The sequence below is a fragment of the Bos grunniens genome, chromosome 5 (assembly GCF_055505025.1).
Source record: "Bos grunniens cultivar Pamir isolate PY7600 chromosome 5, Bosgru_T2T1.0, whole genome shotgun sequence".
Taxonomy (NCBI): domain Eukaryota; kingdom Metazoa; phylum Chordata; class Mammalia; order Artiodactyla; family Bovidae; genus Bos; species Bos grunniens.
In genome coordinates, this window is record NC_141169.1 from 28,614,271 (window position 1) to 28,633,887 (window position 19,617).

General features: G+C 48.0%; 1 protein-coding gene across 1 annotated transcript in view; it reads right to left on the reverse strand.

Annotated features, from left to right (window-relative positions):
- Positions 1 to 19,617, reverse strand: part of ACVR1B (activin A receptor type 1B) — a 33,786-nt gene that overhangs the window by 5,679 nt on the left and 8,490 nt on the right. The window contains exons 2-7 of the mRNA XM_086399354.1: positions 10,837 to 11,076; positions 9,813 to 10,061; positions 6,804 to 7,034; positions 4,109 to 4,276; positions 2,678 to 2,834; positions 1,566 to 1,690 (exon numbers count right to left, since the gene is read on the reverse strand). Coding sequence (XP_086255480.1) covers positions 1,566 to 1,690; positions 2,678 to 2,834; positions 4,109 to 4,276; positions 6,804 to 7,034; positions 9,813 to 10,061; positions 10,837 to 11,076 — 1,170 coding nt within the window. The remainder of the gene's footprint in view (positions 1 to 1,565; positions 1,691 to 2,677; positions 2,835 to 4,108; positions 4,277 to 6,803; positions 7,035 to 9,812; positions 10,062 to 10,836; positions 11,077 to 19,617) is intronic.

The window sequence follows — 19,617 nt, forward strand, 5'->3', positions numbered from 1 at the left end:
GTGGGGGAACTAAGATCCCAGATGCCTCGAAGTAACTAAGCGTGTGAGCCACAATTAGAGTCTGAGCACTGCAAGGAAAGATCCCACATGACACAGTGAAGACCCTGGGTGCCACGACTAAGACCTGACACAGCCCAATTAACAAACTAACTGAAAGAGAAACAGCCAGTAAACGCACCAAAATAGCTAAACAATTTAAAAAAAAGAATTACTGTTGGTTTTTACAGTGTAATAACAGTTTTGAAGTCTTTTACCTTCTACAGCTACAAATGGAAATATTTTCCATAATAAAAAGTTATTAGTATTTAAAAAAATCAAATGTAACTTTCTCATGCCTTTTTTCCAGAAAAATTCTACTGTCCTGAGCTGATGGGACAGATTTTTAAATGGAGTCTGACTTGGTAATTAGCTAAGATGCAGTTAGCGTCATCTCTGGCCTCAGTCTGCAAGGTCTGGATCCTAGTTTATTAGCAGTGTGACTCTGGACAAATCACCTAACCTGTGACTCATCTTCTTCATCTACAAAATGGTGACAATGAACAGTACCCACTTCATAGGTTTGCAGTAAAGATTAAGTGAGTTTATACATAGCAAGTGGTGAATAAATCTTAGTACAATTATTAAATACTTAACCCCAATTTCTGGATGGTATGGGAAAAGAAAAATTTAACTTGTTCACAGTTTAAAATCTGTGTGGCTAGATATATCTTGATCTGTTTTATTTGTATAGCATGATCAAAATTTAAGATGTACAATACCTAGATGCCTCCCTATGATTCGGACCTTACCAAACATGTCATAGAAGGAAAAAGGCAGTACAACACAGAAAGGGCTCTGCTGGCACACCCACCAGTTCTTTTTCATTAATTTAATTCACTTCCACTGATCTGGAATCTCTTACATCAAAGATAAATGGCTGAGGACAGGGTTCTACTGACTCTTGAACTTGATCTTGTGACAGAATACTTGGAACTCACTGTAAAATTCTAATGTACTAAGCTGATAATAAACAGTGTTTTCTGCCAAATCCGATACTGCTTTTCACTGGGTTCTGACATGGTCAAGCAGTTGCAAATGCCAAAGATTTAAGAAAATATTACAGAAGAAAAATTCTATGTGCTAGTAAGCTTTCTCCTATGAATTGAGAAATCACCATTGTCAATAAAACCCCACGTTCCCCAGGTACATGGCTTGAGAGCCAGTGTGTCAGAATGCCCTGCCTTCTGTGTGAAGGAGAGCCCTGCATTAGTCCTGTGCTATTCCTGCCCAGGGCTTTCCCAACCTCAACAGACCACTAAAGACAGTGTGTTTAAAAAAAAAAAAAAGCCAAATGAGCCTCTGGAATGGTCACCACAACATAAAACAAGAGTAAACACACTCTTAGCAACTGCTGCTCCTAGGTCCCCTCCCTCCTCTTGGATGAGAATCCTACATGTGACGCGTGCTAGCATGAGGCATCTGACAAGCTGTGTAAAGAAAGGAGGCTGCAGTCAAAACCCAGGCTCTCAGGTGGCCTGGCACTCTGGACTGGGAGGAAGGAGCAGGGAAGGCAGGAAGAAAGGTACCTCCAGAGTTGCATCTTCGAGCAATCTCCCAGTACACAAGACCGAGGGCATAGATATCAGCACATTTAAAGGAGTCGAAGTGCTTCATGTTGATGGTTTCATCGAGCACTTCGGGGGCCATGTATCTGCAACAGCAAAGGAAATGTGGTCATGCGTGGAAAACAATGACTTCTCTCCTGACTCAAAGCACTGGTTCAAGGGCCCCCTGAATGTGGGAAAGCCGTCACCAAAGACTGCCCCTTCGGGGGGAGGAAGTGACGGATTCTTCTCACTGCGAACTCCCATGTTTTGCATTCATTCATTCCTTTTTTTAAATTTTTTGCCAAGCCACACAGCATGTGGGGTCTTAGTTCCCCGATCAGCGATCAAACCTGTGCCACCTGCAATGAAGGGCAGATTCCTAATCACTGGACCAGTAGGGGAGTCCCTGTCCCTTAGTTCTTTTCCTAAGTATTTAGTTACTTATTAGGCTATGCCGGGTCTTGCTGAGGTGCACAGGATCTCTGATCTTTGTGTGGCACGCGCTCTTAGTTGCAGCATGTGGGATCTAGCTCCCCGACCAGGGATCAAACCTGGGCCCCCTGCATGGAACGTGGAGTCTTAGCCCCGGGACCACCAGGGAAGTCCCTTATTTCTTACTTTCCTTTTCCATGAAGCAGGAGGGAGGCCCCACAGTCCTGAAGGGGGCCCCTTACTTTCTACACTGGAGCACCTCTGCTCTTGCTAGGTGAAACTGCTCTCTACACCCCAAGCAAAACATGCGCTCTGCCTCCTCCGGGGTCCTGCACAGGCCACCCCTTCAGACTGCACTCTCCCTTCCCGCTAGCCAAGCCTGGCGCCCGTTCCCCTTCCAAACCTTGCTCCAAGCTCCCTTTCTCTGCTGCCTCACCTGCCCAATGCGCCCGTGCCTGTGGGCATACGGGGCTATGGAGGTATGCTGCTGGCACTTGGATCTGCTCCACGCAACCATGTGGCTCTCCAGTGTGGGGGCAGGACTTCAGTGCAACCGCCAGCTGTCTGAGACCACACTCCTCCCGCGCACACGGACAAGGGCACACATGGGCTACTCAGTACAAGTGTCGGGCAAGGGCACAGGCCCTGGGCCTTCCTACCGTTTAGTTCCCACCCTCTGGTTAGGGGCAATGTCAATGGTGTCTGTGACCGCATCGTGACGGACAGCCAAACCCAGGTCTGCGATGGCGCACATGCCATTTTTCTTCACCAGGATGTTCTTTGACTTTAAGTCTCGATGAGCAATTCCAGGTTTCCCTGGTGAAGGAGAAAAACAGGGATCTTTAGAGAAAGACAGCAAAAGCGTTTAAAGCATAGTCTCTACAGCCGGATATGTGGGTTTCAGTTCTGGTTTTGCCCCCCACTAACCCAGTAACCCTGTAAATGCAACTTAATCTGTCTATACATTGGCCACCTCATCCATAAAATGAGAGTAAACACCAGTGTGTGCGTGCGTGCCGAGTGGCTTCAGTCGCGTCCGACTCTTTGGGACACTACGGACTGCAGCCCACCAGGCTCCTCTGTCCCTGGGGTTCTCCAGGCGAGCATTCTGGAGTGGGCTGCCACGCCTTCCTCCAGGGGATCCTGCCGACCCGGGGACTGAACCCACGTCTCTGATGTCTCCTGCGTTGGCAGGCAGGCTCTTTACCACGAGCACCACCGGGGAAGCCCAAACACCAGTACTTGATGGGAATGCTGTGAAAGTTACACATATTAATGTAGGTGAGCCAAGCGCTTAGAAAGGCATGCGGATTAGCTACTATTACTTTATGAATGCTGTTCCTGTTCACCTTCCCTGAACTCATATACTCCTGTACAGCATAGTCGAGGACTTGAGAAAAAGCTGCTGCACTGGCTAGGTTCTCAGAACCAAACAGGGGAGGTAAGAACCACCACTTTCTCTGCAGAGTCTAGGGATAGTGTCAAACTCTCATGGCTGGTTTTTGATCACAGACAGAAAGAGCTCCTGCCCCACTGACCATGCACCAGGAAGCAACGTACCACCTGCCAAGACCTGGGAGCTCGAGAAAGGCTGAGTCAGTCAACAAGCAGGGACTCCCGAGGTAGTGTTCCTCCAGGAGAACCCTGCCAGATAGTAGACCCAGTGTCTAACCATCCAGGTGACCCAACGATGAGCGCGTGTGCTCACTAAACTGAATCTCGGCACAGTGGTTCAATCCATCTTCTCAGTCCCTTCATTTTCCTGTGAACTGTGGGCATCTGAGACGATCTCTCAGTTAACACCAGCTTCCCAACCACCAACCACGCCAGGACATGGGGAACAAACAATCAACATTTCCCACAGAAGTCCCTCAGTTCAGTTCAGTTCAGTTCAGTCGCTCAGTCGTGTCCGACTCTTTGTGACCCCATGAATCACTCTAAAGGCAGAGGCACCTCTCGTTCTTGTTCAAGTGAAGCTCAAACCCCTCTCCCTTAGACCAGACCCCCATTCCTAAGGCCCAGCTCCGGCTCGCTCAGTGCACAGGAGCTCCTCGACGCGGACAGGACGCTTGCTCAGCAGCCCCACTCACCTTGGGTGCCCACGATCTCCATGTGCAGGTGTGCTAGCCCGCTGGCGGCAGACAAGGCCAGCTTGATCATCCCCTCGATGGTCACCGTGTACCGGTTCAGATAGTCAAACAGGGAGCCATGCTCGTGATAGTCCGACACGAGCCACAGCTGTGTCCAGGTGCCGTTATCTGCGGAGGACCACAGAGGAGTTCCAGAAAAGGCACAACTACCATCATAAAGGGCAAGGTCGGCGAGGAAGAGTGTATGTACCACGCAAACCCCCCGTGACCCCCGAGTCCCTGCTCCTCGCCCCACACCTCCTGTGGCCCCTCGGTGCCTTTGTCATCTACAGCCGTCCACAGCTTTGGGCTCCAGGAAGATAAGAAGAACAGCTTGTCTTGGTTAGACCTGCTCCCTTCCGGCAGGGGGCTGTAGGATTCTGAACCATGCCTCCCCTATTCCAAATGTGAAATGTGAGGCCTTCAGAAGAGGGAGCACGTGCTCAGGGGAAGTAACAGGGGCATCTGTTTCTTTTGCTTCTGATCCTGACAAGACCTGCTCATCAAAACCGTGACTGGCTGTGTCCTCCCCATCAAGGAGGAAGGCTTCGCAGGCCCTCCTCTGTGCTCCAAGACCCTTCGAGCACAGCCCAATCCCAGCACCAGGCCCATCTGTAGCGCTTCTCTGAAGTCCACCGCTCTTACCAGGCTATGAGCTCTCCGTGAGAGGAGGAAAGAGCTCCTTTGTGCATTACTGTGTTCCGGGCCAAAAATGCTTTTCAATACATGAAGAGGACACTTTCCAAGGATTCCAGAGAGGAATCTTATCATCTTATCATCTTAGCCTCGGAAGAGCAATGGGAGGCAGTGAGCACACACTTTCATCCAAGGGGCAGGGGGTGTGCAGTGTACAGGGGGAAGGAGGGAGGGAGGGAGAGAAAGGAAAACCAAAGCTGGTAATCTAATGAGCTTGTGCTACTGTCAATATGAAGACTGGAAATTGGATTGAGATCTCCCAAATTCCAGGCTGGCCCTAGTTCTAGGGCCCTACACTATACATATCATGCTAAAAAGACAAGAACAAAGGAGTCTGCTCTTTCTCCTCCCCTGGCCCTGATGTGGGTTTCAACAGCCAGATCCTACTCACACAAGCTGCCAAAATCAATACAGGGAGTGGTTCCTGGGAAAGCACCAACTTTGCTTCTTTGATTAAGAGCAAGGGGTCCATCAAACACACCCCTGAGGTCCAGAGGACCCTGCGTATAAGTTAAAAGGGAAGATGTCTTTTTGAGCCTTTAAAATACATGTCAGATTTAAACTAATCATCAAAAGGTAAATCTGTTTTAAAAAGCACCAAGCTTACTCAGAAGGAGCAAAGAATTCTCTCCTCCCTTGCGTGAGAGGTCAAGGCTCTCCAGTCTGGGGGCAGCTGAGGCTTCTACAACCCCCACAGCAATGTGAGAAACAAGCAGCCTGCTGATTTAGGATAGAAAAACAAACACTTAGCATCTTCCGTAGCCTCTGCCAGCAGTGACTTCTAAAATTGCTGGACCATGGAGCGAACTGTGTCCTGACTGCCAGAGACACTCTTCTAAAATGCAAACAGCACCACCCATGGTCTTTCTGTCTTAAGTGCGCTGCCTGCCCAGGTGCCGGCTGTCCTCCCCTCCTAGGCACAGGCAGGAACTGTGCCTTGGTCTTATGTGTGATGACCCCAGGACCAGACAGTAGCCAATGAATATTACTGAATCGACGAATGAAATGTCAATTACTACCCACTCTCTAAAATAAAATACAATCCCCTCAAAATGGCTCCCCATAACCTGGCCTCTGCCACCTTTCCACCCATGTCTTTGGCTGGAATGTTCTGAGTCACCTGCAGCTTCCCAAAGACATTACCCCTCTGCACATGTTTGGACTTCTCTTTTCATTGGTTTTTCTTTCTGACCAGCTCCCTGCCACCTGTGTCTCACCCAAGCCCAGGTATGATCTCCGTGACCCCCATCTCACCCCCATTTTGCGCTCACCAGAATACCTGTTGTTTGATTACTTCCTATAATCAAACATTATTTTACTTTTCTCTTTTGCTAGTCAGTGAGGCTCTTAAAAATGAGCACATGCCTGGGCACATGAGAGAGACTCAAAAAACTAGAGCAAAACCAGCGGAGGAGAGAGGAGGAAACAAGGACCCTCAGATATAAGTGGATCAAAAGCTGAGCTTGAAGGCCGCGGTGGGGCAGCGGGGGGAGGCAGGCTGTGGCTCTGGGGCACCTGCTCCACTGCAACAACGTGTGTGATGCTGCTGTGCCAAGGAGTGTGGGCCACAGGCTTTCCTGGGGCTGTTCTTTCCTTGCAGGGGTTGAAGCTTCCCTTCTTCCTTCCAGTTGTTTTCAACATAAGTTTACTGAAGCTCCTCTAGGGACTACCCTGGAGGTGGGTTTGGGGTATCACAGAAGGGAGAGTGAGCAGGTAGCATGAGGGCTTATTTACCTGTTTAATAACTGCTTGTTTACTTGCTTAATAACCTGGATTTCAGTACAAGCTTTTCGTAGAGGCAAAGTTTGAAAACCACTGCCTTACTCTTGCTCTCGTTCTACGGGGAGCAACTGCGAAGGCAACACAACCGTGCCGTCTCGTGGCTGTTCGGGCCTGGCCGTCCCTCCAGCGAGCCTGGGGTGGGCTCCGGGATGCCTTGTCTGTGAGCCCAGCCCTTTACCTTTATTGTCAGCGGCGATGAACCCGAGGATGTTCTCATGGCGAAGCATGACTGTCTGGTATATCTCTGCTTCCCGGAACCAAGACCGTTCCTCCCGAGAAGAGAATATTTTCACAGCCACATCACCGCCCCGCCAGCGGCCGCGCCACACTTCTCCAAACCGGCCCTTGCCAATAATTTCCTGTAGAACGATGGTCCGGGCCACTGTGCGCTGGACAAAAAGGGGTAACCCTGGGGACCAAAGAAGGGAAAGAAAGCCGACATTGTATACATTTGCTGAACTTTGCAACTCCCACTCTCACGGCCACACTGGAGAAGCCCTTCCTTCCCACAGTGCCTCCATGCTACGGTGGTCCACTGACCACGGAGAGCTCGGGAGCCCAGACGGGGAAATGCATGTGATTAGCTGCTCCTCATCTACGCGGGTTCTCTTTCCAGCTAGTATGGACGACAGATCTGAATATAACTGTCTAACCGGATTTACTAACTCTTCAGCCAGCCTCCCGTGGGCCAAGCCACCCACAGCCGCTTTATGTGGAAGAGCAAAGTCAAGGGGTTGAGTGAGCGGAGCGCCTCTGGCTGCTCTGCTCAGTGGCCACTAGAGGGCAGTGCTGCGTGACCCATGAAAGCCAACCCGAGCTCAGGGCACACCAAGTTCCCACCGCTCTCCAAAGGGATCACGGTTCTGCTCACAAGAGCTCCAGATGCAGCAGGACTGGGGGTGGGGGGACGACTGTCCAGGCTGGTTCTCAGATTAATTTCACTGTCTTTATAGGACTCATTTATCACCTCATTTGATCCATGCAAGGAGTGTCTCCCTCCCTCTCCAGTCAGCTCCACCATCGTGACTGACTTACTCTCTCCCTCTCCTCGACTGAACAAATCAGTGTTATCAACCCCCAAGCTGTTTACTGCATGTTTACTATGCATGAGGCACTTGCATAAATGACCTCATTTCCTCACAACCACCCATAAGGTAGGTATTATTATTGTGCCCATTTTACAAATGAGAAAACTAAGCCTCAAAGGGGAAGGTTAAGTTATTTACTGGAATTCACACAAGCTGTAAATGGCAAAGCACGTAAGACTGACTCCAAAGTCTATGCCTGTAACTCCCACAGCACAGAGCCGCCAAATGCTTCTCAATCTGGCCCCCTCTTCTCCCGGCCCTCCTGACCTGTTCTGACCGCCTCTGGAAGACTTCCATGGGTCTCTCTGCCTCCCCTCTGACCTGGCTTGCCCCACACTCCCCGCATAGCCAGCCTCACCCTGCCCTCCCTAACAGGGGGCTGCAAGACGGATGAACTCACCCTCCACACCACTGCCAGCGTTCTTTCCGCAGGAAAACATGGGCACACACTTTCTCACACGACAGCCTTCGGTAGCTGCCTCTCCCCTCACCAGACAAAGCACAGCCCAGGCGTTTTCCCACCAGGGCCTGGACAACAAGCCGGCCTCTGCATCATTCCCTGAACACTCAGTGAACATTTGTGTCTTTTTGTCCTCTCGCTCGAGGGTTTTCCAGTGGCCTGGAACGTGTCCTGCCCTCTTCCCACTCTCAAAACTTCCAACGCAGGACCCCTTCAAACACAACCTCCTCTGTGAGATCCTTCCCCACAATCTCTTCTCTCCAGTCCCGGCTCGGCCTCTTGCTCATCTTGTTTACCCTGTATCACCCACAGGATGCTCAACACACACTTGTTAGTGTGAACTGAAAGTTACACAAGCAGCAAGGACTTATTACTTTAAGGCCACAGGATTAAAACCCCAGCACCTTGGAAGCTTTGCATATTCTGAATTAAGAGTGGACTAAACCAACCAGAGAGAAACAGTTACTCATCATTTCACTGCAGATGACAGAGTAACCACCCCGGACCTGCCCTAGACTTGGCTAATCCCGATCTTAAAAAAAGACTCCAGAAAACCTGAGCGACCCTCCTCCAGCAGCAAATCAAGTCACAGAGCCAGTCAGTCCTAACCACTGCCCTACCCTCTTTCAGCAAAGAACAAGCCATATATTTTCTCTCTTCCTAAAAATATGCAGCTTTTAAATATATCCATCATCTTGGCACTTTCTACTGCAGAGCTTAATAAAGGCAAAACCACGGAAATTCAGAACATGTCAGAGCTCAAAGTATTCCTGTGCTCAAGAAGGGATGTCTGGCCATGACTGATGGCGTAATTTCCCCACAGAAGAGTCTGTCACGGGCTGAAAAAACATATACCAACACACGTGGGACTCTCACGGACGCGAGCCTGTAAGTCTGAGTTAGAATGGCAACAGCGGCCTTTGTATCCACATTCTCCCCCATAGGGACAGAATACCACTGTCACTAAAATAATTATTTATCTTCCTAAAAAGACTGCTATGTACTCACAGCCACATCTACTAGCTAGCTCAGCTCTACCCTGAGACCGGAACCACCCAACGGCCCTTACCCTAAGTTCTAGCCTCACGTCGAGGTCCACCTAAGAAAGGCTCGGTCACCGACAGGCAGCTCCGGAAGTGGTGCTGACGCCATGCTGGAAGCCCTGGCTGCTTTTCTTTCAACTGCCACATAAACCCTTGGGCAACTGGTACGAGTCAATGATTTACCCAACTCCAGCTCTCTGGCCTTACTCGGTGTCCTCAAACTCCCCTTGCGGTTGCTCACAGATCAATGATTAGCTGCCACCACCTCACAGGAACCCGGCACACTCCAGTTTCTCCAAAGGGGCCCTGACATTGAGCACTCTGCTGCTCAGGTGGAACCAGGTGAATTTTAATAGCTGCATGGTTACAAGACTTGAAGAGAGGCAGGGACTCTGGAAGGGAGAGTTTTGCAGCTCATCCCTGGAATTCCAGAGAATGAGAGATTTTCTGGGAACCCCATCATCTTATTACGTGTCAAGACTCCCAAAGAAAGGGGATTCTGAAAGCACATGGCCAGCCTTCTTCCTGAACGTTCCATCGTGCTGGGAGGCAACAAGGAAGGCTAACGGCTGGTACGAGGCCTGAAGAGGCGGTACCTGAGCCAGACCCTGACGTGGAGAGGTCATAGACCAGGTCCTGGAGCGTCTTGTCCTTGGAGAGACACATCTCACACGAGGGGTCCTCCATGTCCAGCCTCTGGCGGTTGTGATAGACACGCTGATGATAGTTAATGACGAGGAAAACAATGATGATGATGAGAAAGAGGAGGAACACTGGGCCGGCAATAATGCCCACCAGCTCCACGGGCCCCCACATGGAGGGGTGCTCAGGCTCCTTGAGGTGACCTGGGGCAGGTGAGAGAGGAGAGGGCAAGAAGAGAGTGAGAACGTGGGACCGCCAAGGCTGCCCTCTCCCGGCTCCTCCATCCAGGTGGAGATGCCCCCTTCCTCTCCCCGCTCTTTAGCCTCACTGGGCTGGTGGATCTGTCTGGACGCTCTCACATGCCAGCCTCTCTAGTTATGGTACCCGCTGCAGCCTGCTCGGTCATTTCACAGCGTTTCATGGTGTCTTCCCACCCCCATGCCCCAGGCACACACCAGGTTCTGCTCCTCCATTGTGACGTCCTCTTAAAGCTCAACTCGGTCTCTCCCCGCCTCCTCAGATCTCCCCAGTCACACCTCTTTAAGTGGCGGACCCGTGAAGGCTGGTGTCTACCACTCCCCAGCTTAGAGCGCCATCCTTCCCGCCTCGAGTCCCTCTCCCCATTTTGCCATCACCATCACATGGCTTATGGGCTGCCTCCTCCAGGATCACCCCAGACCCTCCCATGGGGATCTCTGGCTGGCTCTCCCACTCCCCACCAGCTGCTAATGGCTCCTCAGCCACGACCTAAAACGTGGCTTTCCCCTCTGTGGCGCACTCGACAAGTCTCTCCCCCTTTCCTGGGATCTACAGACCAGAATTGGGAGGAACGCCCTCCCACGTCACCTCAGGGAGCATCCAAAAGGCGCCTTCACCTAGCCTCCAACAAAGGGGCGGGGGCATAGTAGAGAAGGGTGAAATGACAGGGGTGCCCTACCTCCACGACGAGCCAATAGTCCAACAAGGGTGTCCACTCACCGCTGGGCACCCTCAGGTCGATCTTGTTGCAGAAGTCAGTGTAGCAGCAGTGTGTGTTGCGCAAGTCCTCGGAGCTCAGGCAGTAGAAGGGCTTCCCGGCCGGGACCAGCTCCACTTTGGGGATGCAGGTGCGCACGTGGTGCTCCATCCCGTCCAGGTTGAAAATGGAGACCATGCAGGCCCCATCCGTCTCACACGTGTAGTTGGCTTGGAGGCAGCTGGTGCACGCACACAACAGAGCTGTGGGGGATTTGGAAGTGGACACTGACGTCAGTGTGAGGTCTTAGCCTAGGTCCTCCTCTGGAGTTAGAATACAATCCCCTAGCACACTCGCGGTTCCAAAACAAGGTGCTTTTTACAGGGATGGGGCCAGAGATGACGTCGTCAGGGGAAGCCCAACCTTTTCACCTGTCTATTCAGATCACAGACAAGGCTTTTTGCTCCGCCACACCCCATCCCCCCCGTTTTCCTCTAATTTCTCTAGTTTATGTCTTCAAGAAACAAAGAAACTACCTTTTTGACTCTGCTTTAGACTGTTGTATGTTGTTGTTGTTTAGTAGCTAGGTTGTGTCTGACTTTGTGACCCCATGGACTGTAGTCTGCCAGACTCCTCTCTCTGGGATTTCCCAGGCAAGAATACTGGAGTGGGTTGCCATTTCCTTCTCCAGGGAATCTTCCTGACCCAGGGATTGAACCCGTGTCTCTTTCATCGGCAGGTGGATTCTTTACCATTGACCACTGGGAGGAGGAGGGCTGCTTTAGACTTAGACTTACTTTAAAAAACTGTCTTGTGGCTAGGAAAAGGGTTTTCCTTTGAATTTTGATGCCTAAAGATAAGAGCAAAGCACGGTCCCCTGGGAGACAAGAGGGCCCCTCCCCCACACACTCCTTCCAGCACCACCGCTTCCTCGAGCCATCTTCAACCCCATCTCCCTGCTCTGCACCAGAAACGCCTACAGCTTCCTGAATGCAGTGTGCGTGCTCTCTCACACAGGGTTTTGCTGCAATGGTTTCTTCCTGGCTAATTCTTACAAGTTCTTTAAAATTCAGCTTAAACGTCACTTCCTTTGATAAGCTTCCCCTGACTGGTCCAACAACCTCCTCCTCCCTTTCGTTCCCAGCAGGTACCCCTTTCAAGAGGGGCAAAAAGAACACCCTCCAAAGAGAGTAATATTAGTGCCTACTTCACACAGTCACTGTGAGGATTAAATAAGGTAATGCACAGAATGGATGCATGCTATGTCACTTTAGCAGTGTGTGACTCTTTGCAACCCTGTGGACTGTAGCCCGCCAGGCTCCCCTGTCCATGGGATTTCTCAAGCAAGAATACTGGAGTGGGTTGCCATGCCCTTTTCCAGATCTTCCCAATCCAGGGACTGAACCTGCGTTTCTTATGTCTCCTGTGCTGGCAAGCAGGTTCTTTACCACTAGTGCCACCTGGGAAGCCAATGTATACAAAGTACTCAATAAATCTAACCCACTCTGAAAGGGCCTTGGGTATCATCACTTAAAAAGTGATATATATATATATATATCCCCCCCCCTCAAATAGATAGTATACGCAATCACCTCTGGGACTAACAAGTTTGGCTGGGTGTGTATTATCCCTAAGTGTGCACTGTTGACAGGAAACTACTGTAAATGAATTTGGTGCCTCTGAAAGTCAGTTCAGCAGTCCTGGAATCTGAAATCCTTTATTTATCCATCTAACAGGAATAGCACAGACAGCAGCAGCTGGTTCTCCCCAGCACTGCCTCCCAGGAGCCTAACCCAGCCCTGACCTCTGGGGATGGGTAGAAGAGTGGCTCGACCCACCAGGGTCCTGAGGCTGGGGCTCACAGGGCTGCACACAGCACTCACCCATCAGGGATGCAAGTGGAAGGGGGACCCGAGTCCTGGGCTGGACACTACACGCATACTATCTGGATACCAAGAGGGAACATATTCAAACTTCGGCCCCTGGAGAAGAGTCATTTATGACCAGTCCCGTGAAAAACTATCCTGTTGTAACTCACCCCTTTCGGCTGTAAACAGTCTATCTTTGTCTCTTCTTCTAAAACACTGAAAGGCATCTCCTGGCCTTTCAAATCCAAAGACAGAATAGAAATATCTCTGGGTCCAACTCCCCACTCCGGCAGGCTTTCTGTAAACGACACGCTCCTCACCATCCCCACCAAGGAAATAAAGGAGAGCAACCTCGGACAGGTTCTCGGACAGCGTGGATCTTCACCTCACGGCCTGCAGGATTCTTTTTTGTCCCCCCACAGCGTTTGATCAGAGCCCTTTCTTCTGGGAGAAATTCCAAGACACGCAGCTCTCTGCTGAAGGGCTTGGGGAGTGTTGTATTTTAAAGGCAGGAAGTTTAAAGCAGGTACCCTTTAGACTAGGATCCCAAACACAAAAGGAATTTTAAAAGTAAATTCCTTCTAAATGTCATTCTTCTTGCTGACTGAAATTTACTTCTGCAACTCTCAGAACACTCAGCCCAAACCCCTTTGACTCACGCTGGAGTCCTGCCTACTCATCAGCGAGCGCGAACGCCCATTCCTCTCTCTGTCAATGGGGACATTCAGGCACAAAAGGGGTCCCCGTGGCATGCACACCTCTCAACACACGCGCCCCAACGGCCGGCTGGGGATGAGCACAGTCTCGGGGCTATTTTCGGAAGCCAGAAGGGAAAGTGAACGACTCCCAGAGGGCTATTCTGAGCACAGTGGGACACGCAGGCCAGACCCGCGGCCGCCTCTGGAAAAGCAGCTCCCTTCGGAATCTGTCAATTAGCAGCCGGGGAAGCAGAGCCCCTGCTCCCAGACATGCGCTCCCCTTTCCCTGGTTCACGGCCTCTTTCACAGTGATTCATCCTGGAGGACGAGCACACCCACACGTGGCTCATTATTTTTGGGAAGTACTTAAACAATCTTGGTGTAAGACAGGAAAGAACAAAAGTGGTGAAATCTATGCTAGACGGGACGAAGAACGGAACTGGGAGCGGGGCCATGCGGCTTTGTGATAAGGGATTGGGCAAGTCCCTGACTCTATCTGGGCCTCGGCAACCCAGCCAGAAAATACCATATATGTGACAGAGACGGTTTGAAGATCAGCCCACATCTGCCGAGTGCTGTTGGTCCTCTGAGAAGGCTGCCTACATCTGTGTACAGGTCTACTTTATACCAAGGGAGTGAGAAGTCTGAAAAGGGTATTTTTGAGATAGCCATCACCACTGCCCACGCCCCTGTGAGGTTTCTGTTACTCTCTCCAGAGCCACAGCAGGGGAACCTGGCAGGAGCAGGTCACACAGACCCGGGGCTTAAACACCAGCTCTATCAGTCACATGACCTTGAACGAGTCAGTAACCTTTCTGCACCCCAGCTGCCTAATCTGAAAAGTGGGGCTGTTAATTACCTCACAGGACTATGTAAGAATTACATGAAATAAGAGATTTACGAGCCAACTCAGTGGAAAAGATCCTGAGGCTGGGAAAGATTGAGTGCAGGAGGAGAAGGGGGTGACAGAGGATGAGATGGTTGGATGGCTTCACCGACTCAATGGACATGAGTGTGAGCAAACTCTGGGAGATGGTGAAGGACAGGGATGCTGCAGTTCACGGGGGTTGCAAAGAGTAGGACATAGCAACTGAACAATAATGAGACTTAAAAAATGCGAAGCAAATAGATATTCAATAAATTTTAATCACTCCCTTCAGTGTAAAACTCAAGTAAACACATTCACGTACGACATGTCTCTCTAACCACTAATTAGGAAGTGCCAGGTTACAGCAAGACCACAGCAAGGAACTGCTGTTTGAGTCTCAGCTCTGCCAGTAACTAGTTGCGTGGTTTTGGGCAACTCATTTTAACCTTCCTGAACATCATTTTCCTCATCACTAACCAGAAAGAAGGGGCTGAACCAGATAAGCTCCAAAATCCTCCAGCTGAAATCTGAATCTAGTTTGTTTTTAAATTCACATTGCTTGGATCACTGATTCAACACTGGGAAGTTCTGCTTTAATTCCACATACCTTTTCCTGAACTTTAAAGAAAGACTAGTCTTAACCATTTTTTTTAACATTTTTTTATTTACTGGTGGGCTTAGTTGCCCCGTGGCATGTGCCATCTTAGTTCCCCAACCAGGGATCGAACCCACATCCCTTGTATTGCAAGGCAGACTCTTAACCACTGGACCATCAGGGAAGACCCAAGAAAGACTGGTCTCTAAATCGTCTTCTGTTAATATTCATTTTTCATTGAAACGAAGTGATCATAAACGTATAAAAACATCTGAATTATGGGATTCTCTGGCAATCCAGTGGCTAGGACTCTGCACTTCACTGCCATGGGCCCAGGTTTAATCCCTGGTCAGGGAACTAAGCTCCAGCAAGCCACGTGGCATGGCCAAAAAAAAAAAAAAAATCTGAATTTACTAAAACTTTTCTAGTACACTAAATCACAAATTTAGCTTTTGATTTCTTTGAAAAACTCAATCTGGACTACTGATAACAGCCATTTATAATGTTTCACAGTGACTCATCAGGTGAAATCAGCCTACACACATGTACACAAACAGCACATACCTAACACACTCCGTGTTCCTGACCAAAGCGTCAGAAATAACACAATTAGGAAACCCAGTCACAGAGGAGGCACAAAAGCAGGTGAAAAGTGGTCAGAGTGAAACTCTCACTAGCATAGCATTTTGATATGAACAAGCTAGTCAAACCTGAACTAAAGACATTATGGCAGGATTTGAACATGTTTTCAAAGTATGATGAGAAGGTGGTCTGTGGTAGAATATCAAAGCAAATTTAATTTGGGAGCGAGGCTGTGTTTGGAGGAAGGCTGACAAGTCCCAACTTGGGCAGACTCTGTCTCGCTGCATATTATGGAGCCACTAAAACGCTGGGTCTGAGCAAAGACAGCCCCACGCAGAACCCTCTCTCCTGCCCATGGCATACTCTGGAGGACACTCAGTCAAGGCTGTTGTCCCAACAACTAGAAATTCCCAAGAACCAAGTGGCTAAACTCACTGCCCTTCAGCCCACATCACCAGCAGAGAGGGTGTGGGGGGGCAAGGTGGAGGCACCAAGCTCAGAAGGTAAGAGGCAGCCGCAGAACACCCACATTCGTCCTGGTACATGAAGGTTCGTGATATTTTAAAGCTACAGCATCTATGATTTTTGGCTTATACATGTGTGTGTGTGTGTGTGTACACACATACACATATACTCCTTGGGGATGGTAAGTTTCATCAGTTTAGGGTGGCACATTGTCCTGTTTAGGGATACTAAACCTGCCTCTTCCAAACTTCACTGGGCAACCTTCTAGTTTCACAAGAGTTAAGATTTGGTGCCCAAATCAGCCTTACTCTTACTCTTACTCTTACTCTTCATGACTTCACAACTTGATCGTAGCTGCGTCTGAGCCCTCCTCTTTCCAGATGACAGCATCCATCACACAGCCCAAACTGATGAGAACAGCCTATTACAACCTGTGATCTTTTTAATTATTCTTCCTTGGACCATATCCAAACTCCCTACAGCTTTCTTGGGATAGAACAAAGACCACAATTCTACACAACTCTGTGACCCTGAAAAGCCAAGATGATCTTGGGAGAGGGAAAACAAAGAGAACAAAGTTGAAGGACTCACACTACCTAATTCAAACTTACTACAAAGCTACAGCTATCAAAACAGTATGAAACTGGCCTAAGTGCAGACTATAAATCAATGAAACAGAAATGAGAGTCCAGAAACAGATCTATATATCATCAACTGATTTTCCACAAGACTGTCTAAAACATTTTGGGGGTGGGAAGACTAGTCTTCAACAAACAGAAATCCACATGCAAAAGAATGAAGTCAGACCCTTCACACCACACACCAAGATTAATTAATATAAGTTATTACATAACGTAAGTAATGTAATTAATTCAATGTAAGTCAAAGACCAAAATATAAGAGCTAAAGTTTATATTCTAAAATTTTTTAAATGAAAATAAGGGTAAATCTTCATGACCTTGGATTTGGCAATGGGCTCCTAGATATGACAGCTAAAACACAAGCAACAAAAGAAAAACAGATGAACTGGCCTTCACCAAATTAAAAAACTTTTGTGTCTCAAAGGATAATATCAAGACAGTGTGAAGAGAACCTACAGAATGAGAGAAAATATTCAAAAATCATGCATCTAATAATGGTCTTGTATCCAGAATGTGTAAAGAACTCACTCTTAAAACTTGATGACAAAAAATAATTTTAAAATGAGCAAATGATTTGAATGGACGTTTCTCCAAAAAAGATATACAAATGACCAAAATGTACATGAAAAGATGGTCAACATGATATCAAATGCAAATGAATGTCAAATCCAAATGTAAACCAAAACCACATATAACCAAATGTGGTATTTTAGTGACTTTCTGATAAGGTACAGTTTTTTGGTGAATTTATATTTCTTTCTATATTTTTAGGACCAATCTCATTTTTAATAAGGTAAAAAAAGAGGGGGGGAAAAAAACTAGAGAAAAAGCTCTGTTTTTGCCATGTGATGTCCCAAGAGTGCATCTGTAGAAAAGTGCTTGTCAGCTAAATAAAAATCACATTTGATAGAAAAACAAAAACAAACAGAAACCAAACCACAATGAGATACCACTTTACACCCACTAGGAAGGCCATAAGAAAATGCTGGTGCAGATTCAGAGGGAACTGGAGCTCTACACACTGATAGTGGCATCGCACACGGGTACAGCTCCTGTATGGGGAAAACAGCCTGGTGGCTCCTCAGTAGGTTAAACACTGAATCACCATACAACCTGGCAATTCCACGCCCAGTGCAATATATCCACAAGAATGAAAGCAAGCATTTACACAAAAACTTGTACACAAATGTTCCTAACAGCACCATTCACAACCATCAAAAGGTGGAAACCCAAATGTCCACTGAACAAAGAGTGGATAAACAAAATGTGGTACCCTCATCAGATGGAGTATTAGTCAGCTATAAAAAGGAATAAACTACTGATATTTACTACAGCGTGGATGAACTTTGAAAACATTATGTTAATTGAAAGAAGCCACATATTGTACGAGTCCATTTATATTAAACATCCAGAAAGCATATTAGTGGTTATTAGGGGCTGCAGAGGGGAGAAGATGGGGAATGCTGGCTTTATGGGTTACTAGGTTGGTTTCCTTCAAGGTAAAGAAAAAGTTCCGGAACTAGAGAGGTGATGGTTTGCCTAACATCATGAGGGTACTTCATTGACTTATACACTTTAAAATGCTTAAAAATTGTTATATGTGTTTTACCACAGCTTTAAAAATACCATAAATCTCTAAAAAGCAGTATGTATAATACACTCTCAACTACAGAACAAAACCAACAAAAACCCAACACATGCGGACCCCCCAAAATGAAGGTACAGTGTTGTTCTGTGTCCTTCCCAAGTCTGTAGGCTCTCACATGTCCCAGGAACCCGTGAACTCCTAGAGCGGGGAACCAGAGTCCTTCTTGTCTTCATTTTCTCCCTGGTATCCAGCACAGTGCCCACACACAGCACTGTGCTTAATAATCTCATTCAGCAGCTCTCAGCCTAGCCATCTGAGAGGGCAGGGGGCTCTGCCAGAGAGGACATGCTTTTATCTGTTTTATATGTGTTTCCACATTTTCATTTTTGAAAGGTTTTTACTGCTTTAAGAAGACAGAAAAAAGAAAAAGTTTTTCAGTAACTACTGATCTAGACAACTGTCAAAATGTTTACGAAAATCCTGAATTGGGCTTAAAAATGGAGGTGTCTGGCACTACACTATACAAAGTAGAGGTAATGTCTGTTTCTCCAGAAAGGCTGGGGAGCCGACAACAGCACCAGGAAGGAAAGCCCTGCTACACTGAAATAAAGTAATTGGGTGCTATTGGTAACAGAGATTCGAGGTGCATTTTCGGTTTTCACAATCATCAAAATTAGACTGTAAAAATACACTAAAATAAAACAAAAACTCTCAAGTACCAAAGAGCCATACTAAAGTCCAATTTTACATGTGTAGCTGGTGGTACCCAAAGAGTGTACTGGTAAAAAGCACTTCTAGCTGACTTAATAAAGGAAGCTATTTGTATGAAAGGAAAAAAAAAAAAGCACAGATTTAACAATAAGACATTTGATAAGCTTGGTATTTAATTTCAATCTGGGAAAAGGTCTCAGAGTGGGGTTTGCATAAGAGAAAGGTGTTTGAAAAGCCAGCTCCACACTGTATCTATTCTACAAACTGCCTTTCTGACATTCTACTTGGAGACAAACCCAACCCCAGAGAGCTGTTTAAACAAGTTCACCCTTAAGCCTCAGGTCTAGAGAATGAAAGCTTTGTTCTCACTCAAAAGAGACGTTTGATGTTTATGCTAAGGAGACCTGTCATTGCGACTTAATTTATGGCTGGCTGTAAATGCCTGAGCATCCAGCAAGGGCCCACCTGCTGCCCAAGGGAATGTCAAGGTAAAGCTGGAAGGAGAGGCATCACCATGGCAGAGCATGTCCCGTGTTCCTGGGACCTAAGTGTACAAACTCAGCCATCACATTCACTGTCTGCTAGCCACTTGGTATTTCTCCTTTACCCACAAGTTTATGTTGACATGTACAACCTTCTGTTTTCTTTCTTTGTTGTACTTAAACAGACACACTCCTGGCTCATTAGAGCAGGGGAGAGTATTTATCAGTGGTGTTTTGTATTTGCTTCCTGACCTACTTACTACACTACGATGTGTGGAGAGGTGACAGTGCACGTCAGTTTTGAGA